Consider the following 25,951-nt stretch of genomic DNA (forward strand, 5'->3'; position numbering starts at 1 on the left):
TGTCACTCTTGTGCTGTGATATAACTGGATAACTAAATGCCAAACATGGAAATTAATGTTCATATTCTTTATACTGCGGAGAAAGAGCTGAAAACTTAAGTACTGACCAGCTGATCAATGGTTGGTCTATCAAGCATGCAAATATTAGTAATTTATAATTACCATCGTTACTTAATTTCTTGCCTTACTGATATTTAGTACTACGTTTTTTTCTGCCTTGGTTGGGTTGGGCAAATTACTCATTCTGAAAATATATTCTTTTAAATGTAATTATTTTTCTTCCCTTTGTTTAACAACTTACTCAAGCATCAATTACAATACAAAACACAATCCAAGCACCATGCACACCATGTAAAAGCCAACATCCTAGACCAAAGACGAACGTTTCCTTGTGAAATATGTTTAGAACATGAATGATAAAACACGTCATGTTAAGTTTCGGCATTCATAGATCCACGTCATTGGCATCCCCGTCATCGATTGGCTGCCGCAGATGGACGCTGACGTAACCCGGAAGAATATCGAGCTCCTCGAAGTCTGCATGTTCTCCGATGAACACTTACAGCTGTTTATTAGTGTAACACGTCGGCGGCCAGCTGTAGCTTTTCTACAGTCCTGTGGACTGACAGTCGGCGTTAGGGCACGACGGCGTACTTACCACTAATTATACTGTGAGGAACGGGCGACTTTTGACACAGTGTATTACCCCATAAGGTAGGTTGTGATTTGGTTTATTCGTGCGACTTGGTCGAGCACGTTATTCGTTGAACTTTGTACCTTTTAAAATAGCATGCCACTGATTTGTTTAATATATAATCTAATATCCTACTGCCTATTTTTTAATAATAAAAGTAGTTTGATGCAATAGTATTTACCACATGGTATGATTCGTTTTTAACAAAGCTAAATAAGTGCAACTTTACAGCCTATTTCTGACACTGATACGATGGTCTTTAGACGTCACATAGCCTTTGCTGTTGCCTCCAATACACGAATAACTAATCGTTTTAAGGTAACTGCAGCCAAGTCCGACCAATCGAGGGCATATGTTTGCTGTAGGAACCCCTGAGCAACATTTCATTTGGTGGACCTTCTTGTTCTTGTTCAGATGTTTGAGATAAAGAGGATCTGCTGCATAGGCGCTGGATATGTTGGTGGGCCAACGTGCAGCGTGATCGCTCATATGTGTCCGGAGATTAAAGTCACTGTGGTGGACGTCAATGAGTCCAGAATCAAGGCATGGAACTCTGACACGTTGCCCATATACGAGGTACGTTCATCTGATGTCTCTCCATTTGTTTTTCCTTAGATTTAGGACACCAGAGTGAACTAAATACTATTTGTGGATCAGAAATCAGAAAGTGACAATTAGGAAAGTGTGGAAAATATATAAATAAGTTAATGTATGTAGTGTTAGAGTTAAAAAAATATCTTTCCATGCCATCACATGCTTAATGTGTTACTTGTGCCCTCTCTCTGTCTGTCATCGAACCTGATTTCATATGGTCTGTCCTATGTGTCATTTGACTGCCAGCCTGGTCTGAAGGAGGTTGTCGAGTCGTGCCGAGGGAGTAATCTCTTCTTCTCTATGGATATAGACTCAGCAATCAAAGATGCAGACCTCGTCTTCATTTCTGTGAGTGAGCGTTTCACAAACGGACGTCTAGTTTATCCTGCCGAAAGCATTAGCGGCAGGACATCGGCAGGCACTGTGTCTCATCCTGAGACTCTCGTCTAGGTCAACACCCCGACAAAGACGTACGGGATGGGGAAAGGGCGAGCGGCCGACCTGAAGTTCATCGAGGCTTGCGCACGCCGGATCGTGGAGGTGTCAGACGGCTACAAGATCGTGACCGAGAAGAGCACGGTTCCGGTCCGAGCGGCTGAGAGCATCCGGAGGATTTTTGATGCCAACACCAAGCCAAGCCTTAACCTGCAGGTAGGGTGGGTGGGTGCCTGTAGGCTCATTCCCTGAGCTGTTGCAGGATGGGACTCCGTTTTACCCAAGTCCCAACTTGCTAATAATAGTGGAAAATGTGACAGTGAACCGGACCAGGCGGGCAAGTGTGAAAGCAATCAGTTTCGAGTGTCCGGACACTTTGCTGAATGTGTGACCTTTGCCTATTTCCTGTTTGTGTGTGTTTATTGGCCTCATCTTGCCTACACTGCCAAAGAAACAGGCTAATCAGCTTTTAGTTTGTTGGTAAGAAGGAGCAAATGGAGAAAACAGTCGTCGATGGATTCTTTGAGGAGAACGATGTCACGATTCCGTATCTTGGTCTCTCATAGGTCCTGTCTAACCCAGAGTTCCTGGCTGAGGGTACGGCGGTGCGGGACCTGAAGGAACCGGACCGGGTTCTGATTGGCGGGGACGAGACACCGGAGGGGCAGCGTGCCATCCGGGCCTTGAGTGCCGTCTACGAGCGTTGGGTCCCCAAATCTCGCATCATCACCACCAACACGTGGTCCTCGGAGCTGTCTAAACTGGTGAGTCCATCACTGATGCCAGCCGGTCGGGTCTCCCAGCTTTGTGCCCGTCGTATCGTCTCGTTTGATGCCACTGTGTCTGACGTCACCTTGTCACCCATCAGGCAGCGAATGCCTTCCTGGCTCAGCGAATCAGCAGCATCAACTCCATCAGCGCCCTGTGCGAGGCCACGGGTGCCGACGTGGAGGAGGTGGCGCGTGCCATCGGCATGGATCAGCGTATCGGGAGCAAATTCCTCAAGGCCAGCGTGGGTGAGTCTCTACCTTTCAGAATCTTCCCTTTAGACTCCTGCGCTGGTGTCTGTTTGTGCATGACGCCTCCCTGCCCCCCCGCCCCAGGTTTTGGTGGCAGCTGTTTCCAGAAGGACGTTCTCAACCTGGTCTATCTCTGTGAGGCGCTCAACCTTCCAGAGGTGGCTTCTTACTGGCAGCAGGTACTGGGACCAGCCCAGTGGACAGTGGGGGCCTGCATCACAAAGCCAGATTCCTTGCTTAGCTGGATAACTTGGTGGATTTAAGGTATCCAAATTCAAATAGACTGTAATTTTGTTCGCTTAGATTTAGCTCAGACTACCTTAAATCCGACAAATTTTCCAGCTCAGCAAGAAATTCTGCTTCAGGATACGGGCCCCAGCGCTGGCTGTCTTAATTGTACTGCGTCGAGTCAGTTTTTTTGTATTGTTGTGTGGTATTGTGTTATTAATATCCTACATCTATTGTTTAGTGGTAATTGTGCAACTGTTCTTTGTTGCAGCTGTCTAGTGTTCTTTATAACTGTAATTTTGTTTCATCTGTCTGAGGCGACAGCAAGGTGACCTGAGTTTACAGGCAACAGTTTCCAGTATAACTGGATCTTGTGCCCTTATATGGATTTAAAGTTTAAAGTACCAGTCAAGTTTTTGCATGCCACAGGTTTTTTGCTACTTTCCCATTTACTTCATAAACCGTAGATTTTTCTTATTCTTGCTAAGAACTGGAAAGTTGAGTGAACAACTGTAAATTAAAATACAAGGCAAATAAAACAAGTTTCTTTTATAACACGGAAAGAGTATGTAACAGTGCATGCCTGACATCCTATTAACTGCTAGCGGATGTTACTTTGATGAATCAAAGATGTGACATTTTCTTGCTAATAAAGGTACTCAATTGGTGAACATACTGTAAATTTGTTAGCAAAGAATATTACGTGCATTTTTAGTAAATGTTAAGTGAGTAACATGCAAGTGTAGAAAATCTTGGTGCGTAAAAACTTTTGACTGGTGGTGTAAATCCTGTCCGGTCTCACGCCTTCTGGTGCTGGTCTCAGGTGATCGATATGAACGAGTATCAGAGGCGCAGATTCGCCTGTCGAATCATCGACTGCTTGTTCAACACCGTCACCGGGAAGAAAATTGCTCTCCTGGGCTTCTCCTTCAAGAAGGACACAGGCGATACGCGGTACGCCCTCCTTTGTCATGCTCCATCTTCCCGTCTTCTTCATGCTCTTGTCGACGGATTCTGGAACAGTCCAGTGTACACACAGTGCCCTTTTCCCCCAGTTCAGCAAATAGAACGTGGCGTTTGATGTTAATTTAACTTTTCTGTTGCCGGGTTTTACTTTCCTGCCAAATTTCTCTCGTTTACTCTTTTCACGTTGCGATCTCTGGGCTTTTCTGGGATGATCTAAAATCTTTGGTAATAAGAGGACTTTGCTGACCTCCTCTCTAGGGAGTCGTCGAGTATCTACATCTCCAAGTACCTGATGGATGAGGGAGCCAAGCTGCACATCTTTGACCCAAAGGTGCTCAAGGAGCAGATCATTCAGGACCTCTCGCACCCCAGCATCTCAGAGGATAACCCAGAACGAGGTGGGTGGTTTACAGGACAGCAGCACCCCTTGTCACCAAATGGAGAGTGGCTGAAGCGTTTTCAATTGGTTAAAGCATCGTGCTAACAGTGCCTGGTTTTGTGCAGTGTCTGACCTGGTGACAGTGACCAGCGACCCTTACGAAACATGCAAAGGAGCCCACGCCCTGGTTATCTGCACCGAGTGGGATATGTTCAAGGTGCCGTCTGCTCCCCGTGCTGAATTCGAGCTTCCCTCAGCCATCACCACTAAAATAATAGCAGTATAGACTGATACTCTCAACAAAACAATTATTCACTAATGGCGCTTTTTCTACTGCCAGGGAGAACCGATCCGTAACCACAAACTGACGCTATTTCACTGTGAACTGTCTGAGTCTTACCCGAGCCGTACCCACGCTGACCCGGCAGGCCCGAAAGCATAACCAAACCGATCTGGTTACCATCTGATTGGTTGAAATGCAGGGAGATATCAGTAATCTGTGTCAATATCCATGGATTATAAAAAGTATAAAAGGAATAGTCTATATATTTCATTCATTATAAATGTAATCGCGGTGTATTGAGGCATCGGAACAGCTGAATGGGATGGATTCATAATGCAAATTTATGCAAGGGAATGCAAATTCTTGCAAGGGAATGCTGATGCTTGCATAACAAGGAGATTCTCACAGATATGCTAGAAAATTGGGAAATTAGCACGTAGCAAATCAGGACGTACAGCATGTGAACAGTAAATAAGTGTTTCGTCGGTTTTACGTCACTGCCACTCTCCAAACTCAGCGATGCCTTTACTTGGCCGACCCGTTTGCCGTGGAAAACCCAAACAGACTGGAACCGTTCTCTCTTCATGGTACGGATTGGGTTTGGGTCACTTCCTGTATGCCAGTGGAAAAGCGTCATAACTGCTATGATCAGTCATACATTTTGTAACCTCAAATCACTCGTTTTGTATACAACCACAATCATTTTTTAGAAATGGACTCTGTTATTAGAATTTGGAATATACATTAAATTCTCCATAAATAAATTTTTTTTTAATCCATTAAGGAACTGGACTATGAGAAGATCTATGCTCAAATGCTGAAGCCAGCCTTCATATTTGATGGTAGACGTGTTCTGGATCATCTCCACCCAAAACTGCAGAACATTGGGTTCCAGGTACATTTCCATAATGAATCACTCCTGACTAAATAAATTAGGTTTAATAGGCACTGCGACTACAGCCTGACAGTGGACATGATCTGAACCAGGAATTATCCGGAATTAGTCGTGACCTGAGTTTCATTAATCTTCTGCCCCCCCCCCCCCCCCCCAGATCGAGACCATTGGCAAGAAAGTAACTACAGCCCGCATTCCTTTCACCCCCCCGGCTGGTATTCCCAGAATCCTCCTCAACGAGCCCCCGGCTAAGAAGGCCAAAATCTGATTGTCTTCCCCATGGGCGGCCGCTGCCCAGGAGCATCACATTTCACCCATCAGCATTAGCAAGATCCTCGCCCTCACTCACTCCTCCTCCGTCTCCCCGCCCAGGACGGGCCGGTCAGGGCCTGTTCTGCGAGTCTCCGGGCCTCTCCTTACACAGCCTACCTCTCCCTGTTCACCTGCTTGTTCAGTCTGCCAGCGGGCTAAGGCGTGGACACTGAACACGGTATTCCTGCGGCCGGGCCGCGTCTGCGAAGTTCATTCCTGTATTTCTCGTGGTACCGTCTCTCTCCCCCAACCACCAAGGACCTTGAACAAAGAGTCACCCTGTGTGGTTTTGTTTATGAAGCCAAATGTTATTCAACTGTGAACAAACAGTCTGGACCCGGCTTGGAAAAAGCAGCGGATTGTGGCGTCGCCTGGCTTGTTTTGCTCACAACAATTTGTATGCTTTTAATAAAATAAAATAAAAAAAAGGTTTTAGAGTAGTTTTTAAAATGATCCTACTCCTGTTGTGCAGGACATGTCAATTTTCATACGATACTACTAATCCTGTTTCTCGCGGAGTAAATAAAAACGGGCCAAAGTACGAAGAGATTGGTGTGGTGACTTGTTTCAGTGCTCAGTAGTCACGTCTAATTTAGATGTTGTACAGTGAAATGAAGGTCACATGCGGACAGGTTGTGCATATTAGCTTCACAGCAGTAATAAGCCAGCCTCTCACTTGCTGTAAAGCATTCGGCATACACAACTCACTGCACGTGTGCATTAGTGAAATCACACAAAATATTCTTGCATACTAGCACGTCATTTATGCTACATTTCTCCATAGAAGAAAAGCAAACAGACCAAACAGCTCGCTTTTCTTCCTCAATTAGGTTTCATGTGCTGGTGTTGGTACCAGCCAAACTCGACAAACCCACTATAACATTCAACCAGCATTGTTTAACCGACTGGTATCCGAGTGACTTCTTTATTTTTTATTAGCCAATCAAATGAAAGCATTGTGATGACATCACACCGGAGGCAGGAACACAGCGAGAAGCCAGGTGAGGCTTTACCGCCTGCCTGAGTCACAGAAAGACACACAGTGGGATGCTACGGTCCTGGTGGGGTAAGCCTGGCCGCTATCCCAGCATGCATCACTCCACGTGTGGCATCCCGGCCCTTTGTATACACTTTCAGTCCACCGCACTCGGATGAGAATGCTCCCCCGGCTTATCTTCCAGTGTTCATTTGGTATAAATACTACAATCATAGGTCCCGTAACACACCTAAGAATGGTGTGCAATGGTTGCGACAGTTTAGTTGAAGGTGACCTCGGAAAAATTACGAAGAAGATCCGAGGGACGGCGCACGGGCCGCAGCAACGTTAATCTGACGCAGTCCTCCGTTTGTGAATCAGATTCTTCAGGAAGAATTCGCCTGAGGAAACGATCGTAGCAAGATTCGCCACAAGGCCATTGACATTCAGCAATGTGGTGCGACCTCTTCGGTATGCACCGGAGATAAATTTCACGCATGCATTGTTCCTCGCATGTTTGTCAGTGAGAGTAGGTGTATCTGGGCTCACCTGCTTTGTATGAAGAGCGCACCAAAGGCCCACTGGCCGTGTACACGAAGCCCATCTCACAGCCCATCTTCTCCCAGTATGCAAACTTTTCTGGGGTGACATATTCCTCCACCTGGGACATTACAGAAATACACATATGAACACACTAACACAGGGCTCTTCAAATCTGGCCCTTAATTTCAAATCCAGGCCTTGCTCTCAGTTCTCTCAGGCAACCCTGAATAAGACAAGCGGTTTCAGAAAATGGATGAATAGATGGATGGATGGATTCTGATTGGGCTTATAGACCTCAGACCCCCCCCCCCCCCAGCAACCCTGAATAGGACAAGCGGTTTCAGAAAATGGATGAATAGATGGATGGATGGATTCTGATTGGCCACAGAGGCTTCACACCTGGTTCACAAGTTAAGGAAAGCTGGGAAAATCAGTAGGGCTCGGCTCTTGAGGTCTGCTTTGAATAGCCCTGCACCTACTCTTTCAGCCAAATGAATATCACCGGACAGGTGAGTGAGGTCATTGACCACACAATACAGACTGATAAACCCATGTGCACATGAGCTACAAAACCCTACGTACCAACATATATCCTACCTTCAGGTGCCGTTTCGTTGGTTGCATGTACTGTCCCAAGGTCAAACAGTCCACCCCCGACTCCCTCAGCTCTGATTGGACAAAACATCGAATGGTTTTCATAAAGTTTAGATAAGTGATAAGTAGTAGGAGTGAGGAGGAGGATAACATTACAGACAGATGTAAACGCTACCAGAAGCACTTCTCAATCTATGAAAGACATTGTCTCGTGCTGATGATGGACTGTGTTGAGTTACCAGACATGGCAGCTTGGATCTGATCATCGGTCTCCCCCAAACCCAGCATGATGGAAGTCTTGGTCAGCAACGAGGGATTTACCGCTTTGGCATGTCGCAAGACGCTCAGGGACTGGTCAAAATTGGCTCGGGGGTCTCGAACATGCCTGTGGCCATGGACAGGAAATACAGCAAAAAGTGCCAGCCAATAAAAACATGGACTGTAAACACAGCGCCCAATCAGATACCGCCCTGCACTCCAATCTAACCAAATTATAGGAGCAGTTCTGTGCAACAGCCTTTTACATAACCCAGGATGTAACACTTTCTGCCATCTCCTGGACCGATGTGGTATTGCAACCATCAGACAAAGAGCAGTGAATCTTGTGTCCCTCCCTTTTTCTTTTTTCTGGAAGTTTCACTTCTCTGCTATGGATTGCCTCTGCAGACATCATGGCTAGCGCCCTCTTCTGGATGTACTGCCAAAGTATAAATACGTGACGAAAACCCAACCCACCAATCAAAAAAAGGCCCAGGTTTCCAGATATTTGCACTCGCTATATATATACTCAGTTGAGCACCCAGAAGTAATGGTCTGATTTGGATGTAATGTGGTACACGTGCAGACCAGCAATGGGTATGTAAATGATTGGATTTGCAAGGAGCTGGCATGTCTAATCAGACACAGAGGATGCCTCGTAGACGCATTAGACAGCATTACCGGCACTTGATGGAGTTTGACAGGGGTCACGTTGTGGGTTTGCATGAGGCCGGTGGTCGTATCGTGCATTTGCAGATGTCACAGTCGCCTGATGTTGGAACCAATGGGCACGTGAGGGCACCCACACACGGCCTGAAGGATCCGGTCCCCCAAGACAGACCACACCAAGGGAGGATCGTCGTATTATGCACCAAGCTTTACAGAACCCCAGGACATTCGCGCCTGCGATCCGGACATAGGTATTGGGACTCTCTACAACACCCTGTGTCATCCTGCACCGTGTCTCAACGACTGGCAACAGGACTACGGGTTCAGCAGCCCATGCTGTTAATACCAGCGCAGAGATGGCTGCGTTTGAAGTGCTGCCATACTTAGGAAGCTTGCACTGATGACGGCGATGAATCTCAGTTCTGCATAACCCCGGATGACCATTGTGTGCGTTTATGGCAGCACCGAGGGGAGAGGACCAATCCTGCCAATGTTGTGGAGAGACAAACTGGTGTTACTCCTGACATCATGGTGTGGGGAGCCACAGGGTATGACATCATGGTGTGGGGAGCCACAGGGTATGACATCATGGTGTGGGGAGCCACAGGGTATGACATCATGGTGTGGGGAGCCACAGGGTATGACTTCAAGTCATCTCTGTTAGTGATTCGGGGGACCCTGACGGTGCAACGCTACATCAGTGACATCCTGCTTCCACATGTATTACCCCTCCTGAGACAGCACCCTGGTACAGTCTTTCAACAAGGAACGGCTATTCACACATGGCACGTTGAGGTCCTCCCGTGGCCAGCAAGGTCCCACAATCATTTCCCAATCGAACATCTGTGGGATCAGCTCGGACGTCAGCTCAGACCCAGGGCCAGTAACAACAGCTGTGGGCCGACTTGCTACAGGAGAGGGACACAACGGCTTTACGACTCCCTTCCACACTGTATCACTGCACGTATCCAGGCCCGGGGTGGGGGGGTGATCTGACATTATAATCATTGCGATACAGTCACATGACCTTTCACCGTCTGGGTGCTTAACTTTTTTTGTCACTGAGTGTATTATTTTAATCCAGCATAAATTTTTAACAATCATTAAAAGGTTGTTCCAAAAAAACATTAAAAACACAGCAGTGGAAATTAGAACCGGAAATTATTATTTTATGCTGTACAATAAAGAAATCAAAGAAGATTAGAACGGACCCACAAGTCTTACACATACACGTTGCGTGCATATTTGCAGCAATGTGACTCGCTCCTCATTTTCTCTGACACGTGGGCTGGCCCTACGCTTGAAGACCTGAACTAAACATGATTCAGAGTCCCAGACAGGGCTGTGGAAGTGACCAGGATGAGCCAGCGGTTATGAGCTCACCTCTGCAGTTCACGCACGGTCTCCACGTTGTGGGCGTACACATCCAGGCCGGAGAGCGCAATCCTCTCAACGCCAGCCAGGTCCCCCCGGAAGTCAGGCGTTAGACACTCCACCAGGATCTTGGGATTCCTGGGGAACAGAATCAGGCCCTGCGTCACAGGGGTACGGTGCTCTGCTCCCATCTTAAGAAACGTCCATGCAGTGCTGCAGAGTGCAGACCTCAGACCACCTGAGATCAATGCTTTTAACCACTAACGGACTGTAAAACTGTTGTGTGTGTGTGTGTGTGTATGTGTGTGTATGTGTGTGTGTGTGTGTGTGTGTGTATGTGTGTGTGTGTGTGTGTGTGGGGGGGGCATCATTAAGAATGCAGTGATGAACAATCACCATAAAGTCACAAACCGATTATTTAATGCAAACTGACAATATCTCATTGCTCCCAATGTGCCTCACCTCTGTTTGAGACTTGAGACCGTCTTGGCAAAGTGTTCTGCGCCTCCATCTGCAAGGTCTGTCATGCACAACGAGACAGAATTTCGCTACGTTGCAAGGAAACACACAAAACCTTTCTGTTAAGCACCTGCCCGTTAACACTTAGACAAAAACCTACTCAGGTAACCTATTTCGAATTGCTTCTTTTGCCGGCCGACACGCACCGTCCCTGTCCACAGATGTGAGCACCACGTAATCCAGCCCCCACTCAGCGATGGCCTCGGCGGTGTTGTAGGGCTCGTTGGGGTCGAGGGGGGGTGGCTTCCGAGCAGTCTTCACAGAGCAGAACCGGCAGCCCCTGGTGCACGTGTCTCCCATCAGCTGCACGGCAGAAGGAAAAGGATGCAAAGATGCATTTTCACAGGTGCCTCTTCCACGACACTCATGTGCTGAGACAGATTACGAGCTGAATAATCCCACTTCCTGATTGACCTGCCTTTGAAGGTCTCTGGGAATAACAGCAGATCCATGCTAGAAAGTTATCACAATTAACCAATAAAAAAATAAGCTAGTGCTAAAATTACCCACGACTTATTATCTCTAGTGCTAATATTATCTTTTATTTGCTATCTCATAACAATGACCAGAGACTAAAGAGCATTATCAGGTATAGGGCTGAACAGGCAGGGATCAAGGTGTGGAGTATGACAGCTGGAAAGTGGAGGTGGTGGGAGGGGAGGACCAGGATCACGAACCATGATGGTGGCAGTAGCGGTGGAGTACTCTCCTCCTCCCCAGCATTCCCCGATGTTGGGACATCTAGCTTCTTCACACACCTTCAGACCACAGGGATACATTAATAAGCACTTCACTGGGGACATTCCTGTAATAAAATTACAATAAGCTACTTTTGATTACTTTTCACCAGCCTAATGACATCCCCCCGATTCGCCACTGCTTCTTTAGCTTTTAGATAGATCTATTGTTTGTCCGGGATCACATAATTCAGAAAACAGTGTACGATTTCTATTTTGTGCTCGTTTCTCTCATCCTTAAGGTTACGTATTCTGCCAAAACGTTTCACGACATCCTTTAAACCCGTAACAAAACACAGCTATGCATAAATGAACGCTCAGAGGTGCTACTTTTTTTTTTAGCATAATCCTGAACCCTGACTCACCGTGTGCAGGTTAAGGTGCCGCAAAGTGTTTTTCAGCTTGTTGTAGTTCTTCCCTATGGGAATCTCCGTCTTCAGCCAAGGGGGCAGCCTGAGTCTGTCATTGAAGGATGCACAGGTGACGCAGGGTTTCAGAACAACTTAAACAAATTTTAAGCGATGTACTAACGTCTGCATTTGTGCAAAAATAACTGAAACCCTCTATAGTGAACTCTGAGGATACTGCCAGACTTTCATGCATTCTTGATCTTTCTTGCAGTATTCAGTTTGCACCTCCATCGCGCGTTACCTTTCCCCTTTCTGTCGCTTAAGGTCCCCCTTATATTGATCCCACCGGCTCTTCTCTGACAGGTCTCCGGAAATGAAGTCCTGTAATTTGAGTCCATCCTCAGGTACTTTCTTCTTTTTGTCCGTCGGATTCAAGGGCGATTGTGCCGCAGTTGTAACTCCGTTGACACAAACCTACAATCATACAAACGATTTAAATGAATACCAGATAACATAAACAGGCAATGTACAGTTATGTAATATACACTACAGCATTGTCTACAATCAGGTCACTCTTATGTTACATACTGACATTATGGATAATTCAAATTATTTATGATAATAATCAAGTCCGGGCCCAAATCCATTATATTTCCTGAACTGCCTTAATAACTCGCATCATAATAATATAACTAGAGACAGGATAAGCGGTTTGGAAAATGGATGGATGGATGTAGACACATAGACTTACATGTTGAACGTCTTCACTCCTGAATTGTAAGCGCAGCAAAGTACACGAAAATCGACCCGCACCGAGAAAACTATTTTTCACCAACGCCATAACTACACGGACTCCTTGTCATTGACAACGCTCCTATCTTAAATTGACTATTCACGCCTGTTAGCTTAGTTTGTTAACTTAGATAGATATCATGCAAAAATTAAGATAAACCATTTGAATACGTATTGTGCTGTAAGTAAAATACGTGTAATGTGGATTTATTTAAGTTTTAAGCAGTAGAAGGCTGGATCGATTTGATCTTTTTTCGAATAATTATGCCTGAAACTCATGGGCCACTGTTGATGACGTAACACGCCGAAAACGTAGAACTGTGGGATGACGTCCTTCCTTCTTCCTTTCCTCAACTTCAGGCGAGGTAATGGTCGTTCCCTTCAATACAATGCTTCAAAATCTAACGTAATCCTCGCTGTTGAAATTTACGTCGCGCTCAGATTTGCTTCTCTGGGCTTAAATAAACCCCAGTAATCACCACGGCATATGTATTTGTGAACTAAAGCACAGGCACAAAGGTGATGTTTGTTCATCCATTTTTTGTAACCAGGCCGCAGGTCCCGTATCCCTTCGTTCTTTGGTTCTGTGACTATATATACGCCGCGTGAGTTTAACGAATGTTAATATACAGCATCTGGCCGACATGCACTTTGAATCGGACCGGTTTGCTTAGTTGCTAATTGGCTGAGCGCGCTGCTTTCCCGTCTTTCGGTCGTGGAGACTTTGCTTATCACGTCTTTTTCTCTCTCCTGTCGTCCCCAGAATGAAGACCATTCTCAGCAACCAGACAGTTGACATCCCCGACAGCGGTATGTCCCCCCCAGTCGCCTGTAAATGCAGTAGCTCGGTGCCTGAAAATGTGGCAGTTTTTTTGTGTTTGGGGCCTTTTAACAAAATAACTAAAAGCATTCCAATCGGGAGAAAAAAAATAGAACAGGCGATATCACGCAGCTCGCCTAAGTCTAGCTGGATGATGCTGTGAGTTGATTTGTTCGTTGCTGAGGCTGCATACAGTAATGCTTGGCAGGCCGTAGACGGTTCACGTCTTCTAAGCGATGTCATGCTTTGGCTCGTCTCTGAATGTGCAGTCGAAGTGACGTTGAAAGGCAGAACGGTGGTTGTGAAGGGGCCCCGCGGTGTCCTGCGCCGGGAATTCAACCACATCAACCTCGAACTCAGTCTTCTGGGCAGGAAGCGTAAGAAGGTAAGGCGGCCACGGACACCTGATCTAGTCTTTTGGGGTTAGGGTTGATTGTTTTAGATACTGGTCTCACTGACTTTCAGGTGTTGTAATTTGGGAGTGAGAACACCCGACATGTATATGATTTGGCATCTTACTCCTGACCCCCAAATTAACAATGAGCTTTAAGATTTCCTCCTGGATGTGTTGTAGTTGCGTCATTTGTTTTGATTGTACCTGCTTGGGGTGGGGTCTTCCCCGGGAGGTTTTGTGTGACGCACCTCTCTGAGCGCCGCGTGTTATGTTCTCAGCTCCGTGTGGATAAATGGTGGGGTAACAGGAAGGAGCTGGCCACCGTACGCACCATCTGCAGCCACGTCCAGAACATGATCAAGGGGGTGACCCTGGTGAGTGGGTCGCGCTTTGGCTGTTGCCGGCAAGCGTGGGAAATCAATGGCGACAGGCTAATGGCCCCCCTTGTCTTTGCAGGGATTCCGCTACAAGATGAGATCGGTGTACGCTCACTTCCCCATTAACGTGGTGATGCAGGAGACCGGCACCCTGGTGGAGATCAGGAACTTCCTGGGGGAGAAGTACATTCGGCGGGTCCGCATGAGGCCAGGTCAGCCTTCCTGTGTTGCGTGAGACGACTTCGTGTTGCCTGGCATTGATGGGCTCCATGCTAATGTCTCGATCCCTTCCCTCAGGTGTGACCTGCACGGTGTCAGCAGCCCAGAAGGACGAGCTGGTTCTGGAGGGTAATGACATTGAGCTGGTGTCCAACTCAGGTGAGTAACCCCCCCCACCATCACCACCACCAAAGAGTCAGCCGCCATATTGTAGGTTTAAATGGTCATGTGTGATGGGGGATGCGGTTCGTTCGAGACTTATTTTGAATGAACATTAAAAACCCTTAGTGTCGAGCATTGACTTTCATTATTTCATGTCAAAGGGATAAAGTAAAATTTGCTTAAAATTTAGCTGTTGGCGAGACCTAGTGTTTGAGGGTAATGTAGCACGTCTGATGCAAACAGGTCTGTCCTGGTTTCATATTAAGTGAACCTGCCGTTTCAAAACTGCTCAGTGTTAAATGATGGTTGTCCTTCCTGAGGACCCTCCCAGCTGCTCAGCATATGACCGTGATACACTCAGCTACCATAAAGTAATCAAGGCGTGTCATTTGAATGCCTGCCAACACTGGTCATTAGGGTCACCCCTGACTTTCCTAATCTTTTCGTGGGGAAATCAGCATTTCTTTCCCTTTAAGGCTCTGTTCACACGGCTGCATTCCGGGTCATTCGAATGCACCCATAGTTACACGTGAGACACCACTGATGTCTCTTGTGTGTGATCCATGGGTTTCTATGGGTTGTGATTGAAGGTTGGTGTGAACAAACCCTTTTAGTATCTGACATTCCTCTATTCTGATTGTGAATTCTCCCCCCCCCACGCTGGCTTGAGTGTCCATTTGCAGTATTCTCGTAAACTATACCCTTTTTTTAGTTCCATATTAAGTGTGTGCAGAACCCAGTTACAGGACCTGCACAGAGTGACGTTCTCTGCATGTGACTGGATGCACCCCTGAGGATCTAGTCATTATGAGGCGTTCCCTTTGTTGTGTGAGCCCACCCCCCTTCCCCCCTCCCTTTTGGCAGGGGTATGTTTGTGCCGTGGTGCAGAATCTCTGCTAACCGGAGACTGCAGACAGGCCCATTAAACATACTGTATCTGCCCTGTTCCTGCATTTAAGATCGTGTTCCCTAATCATGTTCCTTTAGTCTGATTTTTCAAGCCTGCAAGCCTCCTGGCAATCATGACCCAGATTGCATTGCTGCGTCTCCCCCACCCCCCCCCCCCTTCTGCTCTGCTCCTGCTCGGTGATTTTTGTGATTGTGTTGATTCTGAGCTCTGTTTGCATGTAGCACCTCACCACCGCAGCCTCTCTCTTGCAGCCGCCCTCATCCAACAGGCAACCACAGTCAAAAATAAGGATATCAGGAAATTCTTGGATGGTATTTACGTGTCCGAGAAGGGAACTGTATTGGACCCGGATCAGTGAGCAGTGTAGAGGTTAGAATGCCTTACTGCCGAAAAGGGCTTTTCTGTGACTGTTCGTCCGACGTTCTGCGGGAATCCCCCTCAGATCCGTCCTGTGTCGTCACTCGATGTGTTCCACAAAATTGACATGCAGCACAAGGTGGTTTTAGTTAAAGGTTGTCACACACCAGGAGGGCATTGTGGGATACATCCTGCAATTAACCAAATGGTGTCTTAGGCCCACTTAAAAGGAAGAAAGTATTTCATGTGCATTTTGCCTCTGTGGTTCTGTTTAAGTTCCATGCATGTTTAACCGTTTGGATCCTCACCCTCACTTACAAAAAATATTTAATTTAAGTACTGTCCTTGTGTATTGAGTTTAAATGATCTGGTGTTGGGTGATAGAACCTGGGGCCCCATAGTGTAGCAGGTTCGAGGGCCTTTGGGCCTGTCGCCACCTTGTGGTTGCATGGTGCCTCTTCTTGGTCTCACTCTTCTCTTGCTTTGCAGCTGCACTCATCCAGCAGGCCACGACTGTGAGGAAGAAGGATATCCGCAAGTTCCTAGACGGTATCTATGTCAGCGAGAAGAGCACCGTCGTGGAGCAGCAGGAAGCTTAAGTCTTTAACTTGTCAACAATAAATTACTTTATACCACAGCCATGCTCTCTGTCTGTCTTTGACCCTGTCCTTGCAGTTTGTGAGCTCATGGCAGATGTGAATGCACATCACGCTGGATACCTTGGGAGTATCATGACTGTATGGAGTGGTTGTGTCTCAAGGGAGTTTTGGATGCAGTACTGGACAGCCCTATAAACTGTACTTAATATACATGCAGGACACGACTGAATCATATTGTGCAGTAAATGAATCTTTGATCTACCGAAAGCCCAGAGCAAGTCAACACAGCACAAAAAAACAGCAAATGTAACTAGTGAAAGTAGTGTTCTCTTAATGTGCTGTGATCGGACAGACATTTTGCTAGTCCCCAGAAGGAAATTAGGAGATCACTGAAGTTCGACGAAGTTTACAGTTTTTGGTACAGCTAGTTTTTCGTACGGGTGCAGTGGATTTGGACTAAACTGATCAAATTCATTCATAATTTAATTATGAGCCGGTCCAGTCTGCACGCGGTCCGGCTAAGCCAGTTCATGTAGGTACCGACAGATTAATAATGAAGCTACCCACTCGACATCTCGGGTCAGAAGCTGATGCTGGGTCGCCAACTTCGGTCAGTTGGCTGGAACGAGATTTTCAGTTCGAGACAAGTCTGCAGACACAAGCACGTGCACCTGCGCGCATGTAACAACGCATGTAAATATTACCTTGCGATTAGTCTGTATGGTTTGCAAACTAGCCCAAAGATTTCGATGTAGCTAATTTTAGATGCATAATGAAATAATACAGACGTGCCGTAATATTTCTCGTCCGAGAGCGAAGTTGTCACGCCAGGTGCTCCCGGTGTCAGAGCGGCTGCCAGTTGCGTCATTACGCGGCGCCGCGCTTGACTCGCATTGGCGCCAAGCGCGCTGGGAGTGTAGTGGCTCCGTCAGTCCGTGTTCCTCCGATCGTCCGCCCGCCCGCTTCATCATGGTGAGCCGCTTTCGGGGGGCTCTTAAAACGGCCATGCCGCGTCCCGATTGAGTCGTTATGTGGCTGAAGCGAAATGATAGCCATTAGCCTGCTAGTTAAGTGTCAGTATTAGCTGCGTACCCGCCGTTGCGCAAAGTTAGCCCGTCGTTTATCCTTCGCACTTGCATGCATATGAAGTCATGGCTGCGTTTATTTACAGTGATCACCCCCCTCCCGTTTTCCCTCCTTGGTTTAGCAACATGTACTTTGGCATGTTTTGTAACCCGCTTCGTCTTATTTGGGCTCTAGATGTAGTAACTTTATAAACACGACTTGCATTTTGTTGCTGCGGCCTAGCGACAAGGATTAGGACCATAATTAACGCCAAGTTTTAACAATAAGTTTTAGTCACTGATGGTGAGCTTCGGCGCGGTATTAGTAATTCTAATAAAACCTGAAATCAAACCGGCCACTATACTAGCAGGTTATTTTTCGAACAAGAGAGAACATGACTCCTTCTGTGCGTCTTGTATTTCATTGACTTGATTGAATAGTTAGTATCTGTAAGACATGCTGTGTTTTCCTCTCATGTCGTTTCTGTTCCTCGGTCCACATAATCAAACCAAGAGCCTTCTCTGTGGGTACCTCATGGCCGGCTCAGTCCGGTCCTCTGATCAGTCCCTCTTTGCCCTGTCCAGGACATCCGGATGTACTTTGCGCCCAGTAAGTCAGTGGTGCAGAAACCTGCCCAGAACGGAGGCGCCAGAAGCGTTGAGGACCAGAAGAGGAATAAGGCGAAGCCTGGCTCAAAGGCAAGCTGGGACAGGCTCCTCTGTTTCCTTCAGCCTCCCAAACATGATGCTTTTCTTATTCGGCAATACATTTCAGCATTGCTTGCGGTCTTTCAGGTGTAGTGGTATCAAGCCGCAATTTCAATAATATTATGAAAAATAATTCATGCTCCTTTCTGTTTTTCCATTTTCGTTTTGCTTTCTGACACTTGCCAGGTCATAGTAAATAAACTGTTGTTAATGCTTTGCCTGGTAAAATAAAGGTTAATGAATGAATTATTACCTTTTTTTTTAACAGGCTAAAAGCCCTGAAACAGTGAAGTCGTCAGGGAAACGGAAGAAACGTGCGATCCTACACTCTGGTGAGCTGTCCTTCCCCTCTAAATGTAATCCATCATGGCTGCTTAGGCAGAAGGGGCTTGTCGTTTAGGCATGTCATCCTTTAGACTCGGAAGAGGAAGAGGTGGAGAAGAAACTCAAGAAATCCCCCCAGGAGACTCAGAAGGCCGCCAAGGGTGCACCTGCCCTGAAAAAGCACCCGGTTCAGTACGTCTCAGAAACAGGTGAGGGACTCATTGCGATGGAGCCAGCCGGCTTACGTGGCCTGTCGTGTTCGTCTTAAAACTGAGAGTCTGTGCGTGTTCTGGGTGAAGAGAAGCAATTTTCACTGCCTGCTCTGGCTGGACCCAGAACCTGCAGCTGTGCAGCTTGACGCAGACAGGATGTCACTGTCGGCTGGTGCGAAGGCGGCCTCTAGATCTGGGTTTCGTTTCTCTGCCCTGTACTGAGATGGGAGCAGCAGCTTGTTGACTTCCTCCACTCGGGCATCTACGCGTAAACGGTTTTTCTATCATTCGCCTGCACGGTAGCATAAGACTCTGCTTCATGCTGGTACAAGACCGTCCGTCTGTGGTAATTTTTTTTTTTCTTAGCTGAAATGCTTTCTTTGTCTCACTTGTTCCTAGATTCAGACAGCGACACTTTTGTGTCCCTGAAGAAACCCACTAAATCTAATGACAATGGGCTGTCCAAGTCGGGCGCAGCAGGACCAGATAAGAAGACGACCTCTGCCATCAGCTCCCCCCCAAAACCGTCTTCAGCCCCGGGGAAGGGCAAGGTCAAATCGCCCCCTACCCCAGCCACCCCCAAAGCAGCCCCGCCCCATCCCAAGCAGACCCCCACCTCTGTGCTGGATTTTTTTGGCAGCAGCAGCATCCAGAGGTCGGATAAAAAGTTGGTGGCCAGCACCAAGCGGAAAGCCGTGAGTCATCAGCCCACCAGTATCGCTGTTCTTCAGTGGGCATCAATTCTGTCATGCATGACTGCACGATGTCATATTGCAATTGTATAACGCATGTTCAGCAACCAGACATACTGCTAATCTGATTACCAAATCGTGGGCGGATGTAAACATCCATATAGTACCGAAAAGCTGGCGTCTGGACAAATGTTCACTAGCGTCATCTAAAGCCCTGGTGGTTATTGAGCATTGAGGCAAATAATCGTGATGTGATGTCATGCAGCCCTACTGTCATGCAGTTGTGTCGGTTTTGCGGGTATAGACGTGTCTTTCCCGAACGCCGGCACGACGGCTAGCCTTGCTGCTAGTACAGATGGTCACCGTAGCATCCTTTCCTAGGCCACACAGGATGTGGATGACTCCCTGAGTGATGAGGCCATCGCCAGACAGCTGCAGATGGATGAAGATGTAAGTTTACAGCTCTAATAAGGATCTTAACGTCATCTAGGTTGCTTTTGGGTTCCTTCTCAGGCATCTTTCTGATTCTGCTCCTCCTGTAGCTGGAGAAACAACTGCACGATGATGAAGAGTTTGCAAAGACGTTGGCCATGTTGGATGAGGCCCCTCAGCCCAAAAAGGTGAGAGCAGCTTTACGGGGTCAGCAAATCACACACTTAAAAGCTTTTTATTGATCCTTAAGCTAATAGCTTGGGTCTATATTGCTAAGACGCATTGCAGTTGAGGTTATGGTTGCATGACCATGCTGTTGTAACCTTAGGCTCGCAGAGAATCTGGTTCACCCAGCAAGAGCAGCACGGGCTCAGCCCAACTCAGCATCAGGATCTCTCCAGGTGAACCCACAAACTTCCCAAAAGTGTCTGGCAGTTGGCTCATCTTCTTACCTCCTCATTGTCTGCTCTGCAGTGGTGGAAAAGGGCCAAGGGGTGATTTGAACTTCTGTCTTTACACCTTCCAGTCTCTGGTTCCCAGTCCCATCCCAACAGCAAGGCTGGTGCCAAGGGTCCGTCCCCAAAGAAGACCCCCGTCAAGACAAGCTCCAAGCTGGCCAGCATGAAAAGGAAGGAAGAAGAGAACGCCAGGAAGAAGCATGAGGGGGCTACCAAGATGGTCATTTCGCCCAAGAAGGAGCCCTCGAGTACATCCGCTTCAGAGACACAGAATGTGGCCAAATCGGGAAGGCCGTCGACCGTCAAGAACGAGCCCGTGACCACGCCCATCAGCAAGAAGATCTCCCCTAAAAAGGCAGAGGTACAATCTGCCAGGATTTCTTTTCTTCCCCCGTGTTTGACACCGATCTTAATTCATTTAATTTGACCCTCATCAGAGTGTCAGCCCAGAAGATGCAGAGAAGAAGCGAGCAAATTCGTCAGCGTACCGGAACTACCTGAACAGAGAAGGCCCTCGTGCCCTGGGCTCCAAAGAGATCCCTCAGGTGATAAGCTGCGTCTGCTGAGTATGTAAGCTGCTTCTATCTTTGTTTCTGAACAGGTTCTTGATCTGATGGATCATTAGTCCACTCTTTCCAGCTCTCATTGGTTAATAGAAGTAGACGCAGGGTATTGAGTAGTCCTCCCTTTGGTCTCCGTCTGATTGGTTGATGGGGTTGAGCAGCACCCCCCCTGGTAAGAGCACAAACACTGTGAAGGGTTCAGGAGCGGTGACCCAGGTGTCGGTGGGGCCCAGGGTGCAGAGAACTGTCTGGAGGGCCTGACCTTCGTGCTGACGGGCGTGCTGGAGTCCATGGAGCGGGATGACGCGAAGTCCCTCATCGAGCGCTATGGCGGCAAAGTCACGGGCAACATCAGCCGCAAGACGAGCTACCTGGTGTTGGGCAGAGACAGCGGGGTCTCCAAGACGGAGAAGGTCAGCCTCCATGTCTGTCTGCTGCTTCCTGCTTGCATCCTCCTTTTGAGTTTGTTCCCTTACTTTTGAGTTCATAGACCCGGGTTTACGATCTTGCATTGAATGTGTATCAGTCCACTTGTCTTTTTTTTTATGGCTCAGGCTGAAAGTTTTGGCACGAAGATCATAAATGAAGATGGTTTGCTGGATCTCGTACGGACCAAACCAGGCAAGAAGTCTAAATATGAGATCGCTGCTGAGATCGAGGTGAGAGTCGTACGGCTGACAGGTATAGTCTGCTCTTAGGGGCCGAACCGACCGTTTGTCCTGCTTTTACCCAAAGAACAAGAAGACCTCTGAGTCCTCCAGGACGAGAAGGACCCCACAGAAGACCAGTCCCAGAAAGCAAACCCCAGCCAAGAAGACTCCATCTTCTGGGAAATCCGCCAAGAGCAAGGCAGCCACACCTAAACGAGAGCCTTCGTCAAGTGGAAGCCTTAGGGCTGGTGCTGGAGAGGCCAGGAAGGGCCTGTCCTTTGAAAAGGCGGAGCGGCACGGTGCCTCAACCGCGACAGCAGCACCGGGGCCAGATACCGAAGAGATCAGTCTGCTGTGGGTGGACAAGTACAGGCCCCGCAACTTGAAAGGCCTCATCGGGCAACAGGGTGAACAAAGCTGTGCCAACAAGCTGCTGCGCTGGCTCCAGAACTGGCACGCCGGCAACACAAAGCCTGCTGGTACATTGAGTCTCATTCGTGGTTGAGGGCCGCATTGAAGTCCTGCTATTCACGCCAGGAGCTATCGGAGCCAATAATGATGTGTTTCCTCACACAGCGGCCCGGTTCGGCAAGTTCGGGGGAAAGGATGATGGCTCCGGATTCAAGGCGGCTCTGCTCTCGGGACCCCCTGGGGTGGGAAAGACCACCACGGCCGCCCTGGTCTGTGAGGTCAGTCTTGCTCGTCCGTAGCCTTCGTATAGTCTTCGTAGTTGATGGTCATTCGTAGATACGGTTTCTTCCGAGTCCGTCATATTTTTTTGACGTCTGATGCAGGAACTTGGCTACAGCTATGTGGAGATGAACGCTAGCTGTACCCGGAGCAAGAACAACCTGAAGGAGGTCGTTGCGGAGTCCCTCAACAACACTAGCATCAAGAGCTTCTACACAGGTACCCCTAGGGGAATCGGATGGTCTGGTTTGAAGCCCCAGACCCATGATGCAGGAGCAGCTCAGTTTATCCATGCTGAGCTGTCTGGTCTCCCTTTGCCAGGTGCCTCTCAGACTGTGAGCAGCAAACATGTGCTCATCATGGACGAGGTGGACGGCATGGCAGGCAACGAGGACAGGGGCGGTATCCAGGTAGCCCCATTCCAGCCGCTGGGAAGGGTGGTGGGTGGGTGGGTGTGTGTTTTTTTTACTCTGGTATTTTCACCTTCTGCTTTGTTTGCCCCCCCCCACAGGAGATGATTAGCCTGATAAAGCAGTCAAAGATCCCCATCATCTGCATGTGTAATGACAGGAACCACCAGAAGATCCGCTCCCTGGCCAACTACTGCTTCGACCTGCGCTTTCAGAGACCCCGTCTGGAGCAGATCAAGGTAGAAGCCTAGGGGAGACCCCAGCCTCACCCACTGCGAGTGCTTATTCTGAGTGCTTGTGTACGTTGAACTGCTAGTAACTTTTTTTTAGCAAATAATGCATCAACCTTTACAGGTTCTGTAGTCTTCAGCCTTTGTAGTTCCCCGCATGGTGTTAGTGATGTGTAGTATCTGTCGGCCATGAACATGCGTCAACCAGTAGCTGCTGCTTTCCCTCAGGGAGCCATGATGTCCATCGCCTACAAGGAAGGCCTCAAGGTTCCGGCACCGGCTCTGAACGAGCTCATCTTGGCTTCCAACCAAGACATCAGACAGGTAGCCTTTTCAGTTGGGAAGGACTTAAAAAAAAAAAACCTAAAGCGATGAAAGACGCCAGGCTAACTTTTGGTTCCGATCGCGATTTCTCAGATTCTCCACAACCTGAGTATGTGGTCGGCCAAAGACAAAGTCATGACCTACGATCAGGTCAAAGCCGACGCAAAGAATGCTAGGAAGGACATGAAGCTGGTACGCGTCGCTACTGTGTGACTCGTGCATGTCGGGGACATTGAGCGATGTCAGTGTCATTTCCTATAACTGATGGGATTTACAGAATAGAAAGTACCAGGTGCCAAGTTATACATCCCAAGCCAACTCGCACTCCCATTTCCTCCAGGGCCCGTTTGATGTCTGTCGGAAGGTCTTCTCTGCCGGAGACGAGGCTGCTCAAATGTCCCTGATGGACAAATCCGACCTATTCTTCCACGATTACTCGTTAGCGCCCCTGTTTGTCCAGGAGAACTACCTGCACGTCCGTCCGGCCGCAGCAGGGTGAGCGTTGGCGGGAAACGCGGGCCTGCTGGTACGCGGACGAGCTCGCGTGTCTTAATGTGCCTTTTCTGTTTTCAGCAGTAACCTGAAGTGTCACCTGGTGCTCTTGAGCAAAACCGCAGACAGCATCTGCGATGGAGATCTGGTGGATCGGCAGATCCGATCCCGTCAGACCTGGTCTCTGCTGCCCACACAGGTCAGACGATGACTTGGTGACCAACACCTCTGGTATCATTTACCTTGTATTTCGTGTATTGATAGGTTTGTTTAACAATTTGTGCTGCACATGCTACAGGCCATCTACGCCAGTGTGCTTCCAGGGGAGCTGATGAGGGGCTACATGAGCCAATTCCCCACCTTCCCCAGCTGGCTGGGCAGGTTCTCCTCCACGGGCAAACACAACCGCATCATCCAGGAGTTGGCATCACATATGAGTCTCAGGTCTGCACTCTCTCGTTATTCTCCCAAGCCGGGCTCTATGCCATCGCTTGAAATTCAGGCCTACCATCCAGCTCCTTGGAGTTTGACTTGCAAAGAAATTATCTGAGGGCAGAAGGAAAAATGATTGGCTCCCTCTCTGAACCAATCAGATTGTAGAGTAGGTGAGTCCAGGACATCTGATTGGTTGGCCCTACTTCCTCTACAGTCTGATTGGTTATCAAACGTCCGTGAGCTAAAATCCTCTTTCTTTGTCAGGACGCACGGCAGTAAGCAAGCCATCAACCTGGATTACCTGCCCTACCTGCGCTCTGCCCTGCTGGAGCCCTTGCAGAGGTACGGGACAGATGGTGCCACCAAGGCCGTGCAGCTCATGGACGACTACGACATCATCAAGGAAGACGTGGACAGCATCATGGAAATCAGTACCTGGGGCGGGCAGCCGGACCCCTACTCCAAACTGGACCCTAAGGTGATGAGGTGGAGGTAGAGGTCAGGGTGCGGGTTCTCCATCTACCGTTTCACCGCATGTGTTTACTGCGTCTCCCCCTCCAGGTGAAAGCGGCCTTCACCCGGGCGTACAACAAGGAGTCCCACCTGACCCCGTACGCCCTGCAGGTGGTGAAGAAGGGCCGCCGCGGAGGCGTGGATGCCGAGTCGGGAGAGGGGGAGCTGGAACAGGAGTCGCAGGAGCTGGCTGAGGAGGAGGAAGAGGATGTGGCCACTGATGCCATGATTAAGGTGGGATGGATAGACTTGGTCGATTTTTATTTTATTTTTCCTCTCTCAACCGGAACGTGTATGTTCGTCCTTTTCATGAGTGCATTTACCCTGTATGGGATTTTTTTTATGTATTTATTTTGCACCTGACTGCATGTGTAACGTGGCCCTTTGTGTTTTTTGCAGCAGAAGAAAGCGAAGGCAAGTAAGGACACGACAAAGCAGCAGAAGGCTGGGGATTCTGGGAAGGGCAAGGGCAAGGGCAAGGGGAAGGGCAAGAAGTGAGTACGGGAGCCTGAGGGAGCCAAAAAGCTGCAGCGTGCACAGCTGGACACTATGTTACACCATGGTGGGGTCGAATAGTGGCAGGCGGTTGGGCTGTGATTTCCCTCCACCCTGAGCCGCCTGGCCCGACACTGAAACAGCAACAGTATACAGATGTATGCATTTAAGTGTCTCACCGGTACGTACCGCCATTTTGCTGCAAACGGGAAGTTGGGGGCTAGTAAACGATGCACAGCCGTTTCCCTGACTGTAGCAGTCTGTCCTAGGAGGAACGTGGCTGCGTTTTAGTTTTCTTCCAGCAGTACATAGCCGGTACGGTATCCGTTGCCCTTGATTGTCCTGTACATATGTGTAGCGTATCATTTGTTTAGTAATCGTCATAGATGTGCTGGCATCTGGATTTAGTGAATCGTCACGGCGGTCCTTCTCCATTCCTGCACTCCCAGGCTTTCACTGTCTGCCATTTTCTTACACTTGACTTTTTATATATTGAGAAACGCTACTGGAAATAAAGAATGAATAAGCTTTGTGTGTCGTCTGAGTACAGCCTGTCTCAGAGGCTGCGGGTGCGAGGCAGGGAACAGCCCAGGATGAGGGGCCGACCCACGTCCGGGCCGGCGGGGGTGGGCACGCACACACGCTTTTTGGACTGGGATGGGGGACCTGGGCTACCTGGAGGAAAACCCCACAGTGCCACACATACAGAACGGAGACGTGAACCCAGGTCTCGGTGTGAGGCGACAGTGCTAACCACCACCCCCTATTGTCAGAGGGACATAGAGGGGACCCCCCTATTGTCAG

The 25,951-nt window shown here is 48.4% G+C and overlaps 4 protein-coding genes across 8 annotated transcripts; 3 read left to right on the plus strand and 1 right to left on the minus strand.

Annotated features, from left to right (window-relative positions):
• The first annotated feature begins 496 nt into the window (after positions 1–496).
• On the plus strand, positions 497–6,352 carry ugdh (UDP-glucose 6-dehydrogenase). Its single transcript, XM_048996132.1, has 12 exons — positions 497–714; positions 1,109–1,270; positions 1,535–1,636; positions 1,739–1,939; positions 2,290–2,487; positions 2,592–2,739; positions 2,827–2,921; positions 3,794–3,924; positions 4,195–4,334; positions 4,441–4,532; positions 5,383–5,493; positions 5,651–6,352. Exons 2-12 carry the CDS (start codon positions 1,109–1,111, stop codon positions 5,759–5,761), a joined length of 1,491 nt encoding a protein of 496 aa, XP_048852089.1. The 5' UTR covers positions 497–714; the 3' UTR covers positions 5,762–6,352.
• Positions 3,505–12,840, minus strand: lias (lipoic acid synthetase). Of its 2 annotated transcripts, none has more exons than XM_048996135.1 (11): positions 12,577–12,840; positions 12,127–12,299; positions 11,841–11,934; positions 11,416–11,496; positions 10,885–11,041; positions 10,682–10,739; positions 10,229–10,357; positions 8,158–8,303; positions 7,922–7,992; positions 7,331–7,442; positions 3,505–5,210 (listed from the first exon to the last, which is right to left on the minus strand). In XM_048996135.1, the coding sequence occupies exons 1-11, from the start codon at positions 12,664–12,666 to the stop codon at positions 4,927–4,929; spliced, it is 1,395 nt and encodes a 464-aa protein (XP_048852092.1). In that variant the 5' UTR covers positions 12,667–12,840; the 3' UTR covers positions 3,505–4,926. The 2 variants fall into 2 exon arrangements, with proteins under 2 accessions (XP_048852092.1, XP_048852093.1); XM_048996136.1 differs by lacking the exon at positions 3,505–5,210 and adding an exon at positions 6,717–7,182.
• Positions 12,841–12,906: 66 nt separating this feature from the next.
• rpl9 (ribosomal protein L9) lies at positions 12,907–16,493 on the plus strand. Of its 2 annotated transcripts, XM_048996169.1 has the most exons (8): positions 12,907–12,982; positions 13,381–13,427; positions 13,707–13,822; positions 14,110–14,205; positions 14,288–14,420; positions 14,506–14,586; positions 15,751–15,868; positions 16,346–16,493. In XM_048996169.1, the coding sequence occupies exons 2-7, from the start codon at positions 13,382–13,384 to the stop codon at positions 15,855–15,857; spliced, it is 579 nt and encodes a 192-aa protein (XP_048852126.1). In that variant the 5' UTR covers positions 12,907–12,982; position 13,381; the 3' UTR covers positions 15,858–15,868; positions 16,346–16,493. The 2 variants fall into 2 exon arrangements, with proteins under 2 accessions (XP_048852126.1, XP_048852124.1); XM_048996167.1 differs by lacking the exon at positions 15,751–15,868.
• A 712-nt stretch (positions 16,494–17,205) lies between these two features.
• rfc1 (replication factor C (activator 1) 1) lies at positions 17,206–25,675 on the plus strand. 3 transcript variants are annotated; one of them, XM_048996095.1, is made up of 25 exons: positions 17,206–17,427; positions 18,105–18,218; positions 18,496–18,559; positions 18,644–18,760; positions 19,163–19,458; positions 19,837–19,905; positions 19,998–20,075; positions 20,216–20,288; positions 20,414–20,706; positions 20,783–20,890; positions 21,142–21,321; positions 21,463–21,567; positions 21,644–22,037; positions 22,135–22,247; positions 22,353–22,467; positions 22,570–22,658; positions 22,760–22,897; positions 23,117–23,212; positions 23,306–23,404; positions 23,553–23,707; positions 23,786–23,903; positions 24,003–24,148; positions 24,404–24,617; positions 24,701–24,886; positions 25,052–25,675. In XM_048996095.1, exons 1-25 carry the CDS (start codon positions 17,221–17,223, stop codon positions 25,148–25,150), a joined length of 3,666 nt encoding a protein of 1,221 aa, XP_048852052.1. In that variant the 5' UTR covers positions 17,206–17,220; the 3' UTR covers positions 25,151–25,675. The 3 variants fall into 3 exon arrangements, with proteins under 3 accessions (XP_048852052.1, XP_048852053.1, XP_048852054.1); XM_048996096.1 differs by having other exon boundaries at positions 25,055–25,675; XM_048996097.1 differs by having other exon boundaries at positions 23,789–23,903.
• Positions 25,676–25,951: the final 276 nt, after the last annotated feature.

This window comes from Brienomyrus brachyistius, chromosome 25 (genome assembly GCF_023856365.1).
Source record: "Brienomyrus brachyistius isolate T26 chromosome 25, BBRACH_0.4, whole genome shotgun sequence".
NCBI classification, from domain to species: domain Eukaryota; kingdom Metazoa; phylum Chordata; class Actinopteri; order Osteoglossiformes; family Mormyridae; genus Brienomyrus; species Brienomyrus brachyistius.

Coding starts and splice junctions, on each gene's coding strand:
- ugdh (XM_048996132.1), top strand. CDS start 1,109: ATGTTTGAGATAAAGAGGATCTGCTGCATAGGCGCTGGATATGTTGGT. Junction 1,940..2,289: donor AGCCAAGCCTTAACCTGCAG/GTAGGGTGGGTG, acceptor GGTCTCTCATAG/GTCCTGTCTAACCCAGAGTT. Junction 2,488..2,591: donor CCTCGGAGCTGTCTAAACTG/GTGAGTCCATCA, acceptor GTCACCCATCAG/GCAGCGAATGCCTTCCTGGC.
- lias (XM_048996135.1), bottom strand. CDS start 12,666: ATGGCGTTGGTGAAAAATAGTTTTCTCGGTGCGGGTCGATTTTCGTGT. Junction 12,300..12,576: donor GGAGTGAAGACGTTCAACAT/GTAAGTCTATGT, acceptor GTATGATTGTAG/GTTTGTGTCAACGGAGTTAC. Junction 10,740..10,884: donor CACATCTGTGGACAGGGACG/GTGCGTGTCGGC, acceptor TGTGCATGACAG/ACCTTGCAGATGGAGGCGCA.
- rpl9 (XM_048996167.1), top strand. CDS start 13,382: ATGAAGACCATTCTCAGCAACCAGACAGTTGACATCCCCGACAGCG. Junction 13,428..13,706: donor AGTTGACATCCCCGACAGCG/GTATGTCCCCCC, acceptor CTGAATGTGCAG/TCGAAGTGACGTTGAAAGGC. Junction 14,206..14,287: donor TGATCAAGGGGGTGACCCTG/GTGAGTGGGTCG, acceptor TTGTCTTTGCAG/GGATTCCGCTACAAGATGAG.
- rfc1 (XM_048996095.1), top strand. CDS start 17,221: ATGCATAATGAAATAATACAGACGTGCCGTAATATTTCTCGTCCGAGA. Junction 18,761..19,162: donor TCAGTACGTCTCAGAAACAG/GTGAGGGACTCA, acceptor ACTTGTTCCTAG/ATTCAGACAGCGACACTTTT. Junction 23,904..24,002: donor GGTCTCTGCTGCCCACACAG/GTCAGACGATGA, acceptor CACATGCTACAG/GCCATCTACGCCAGTGTGCT.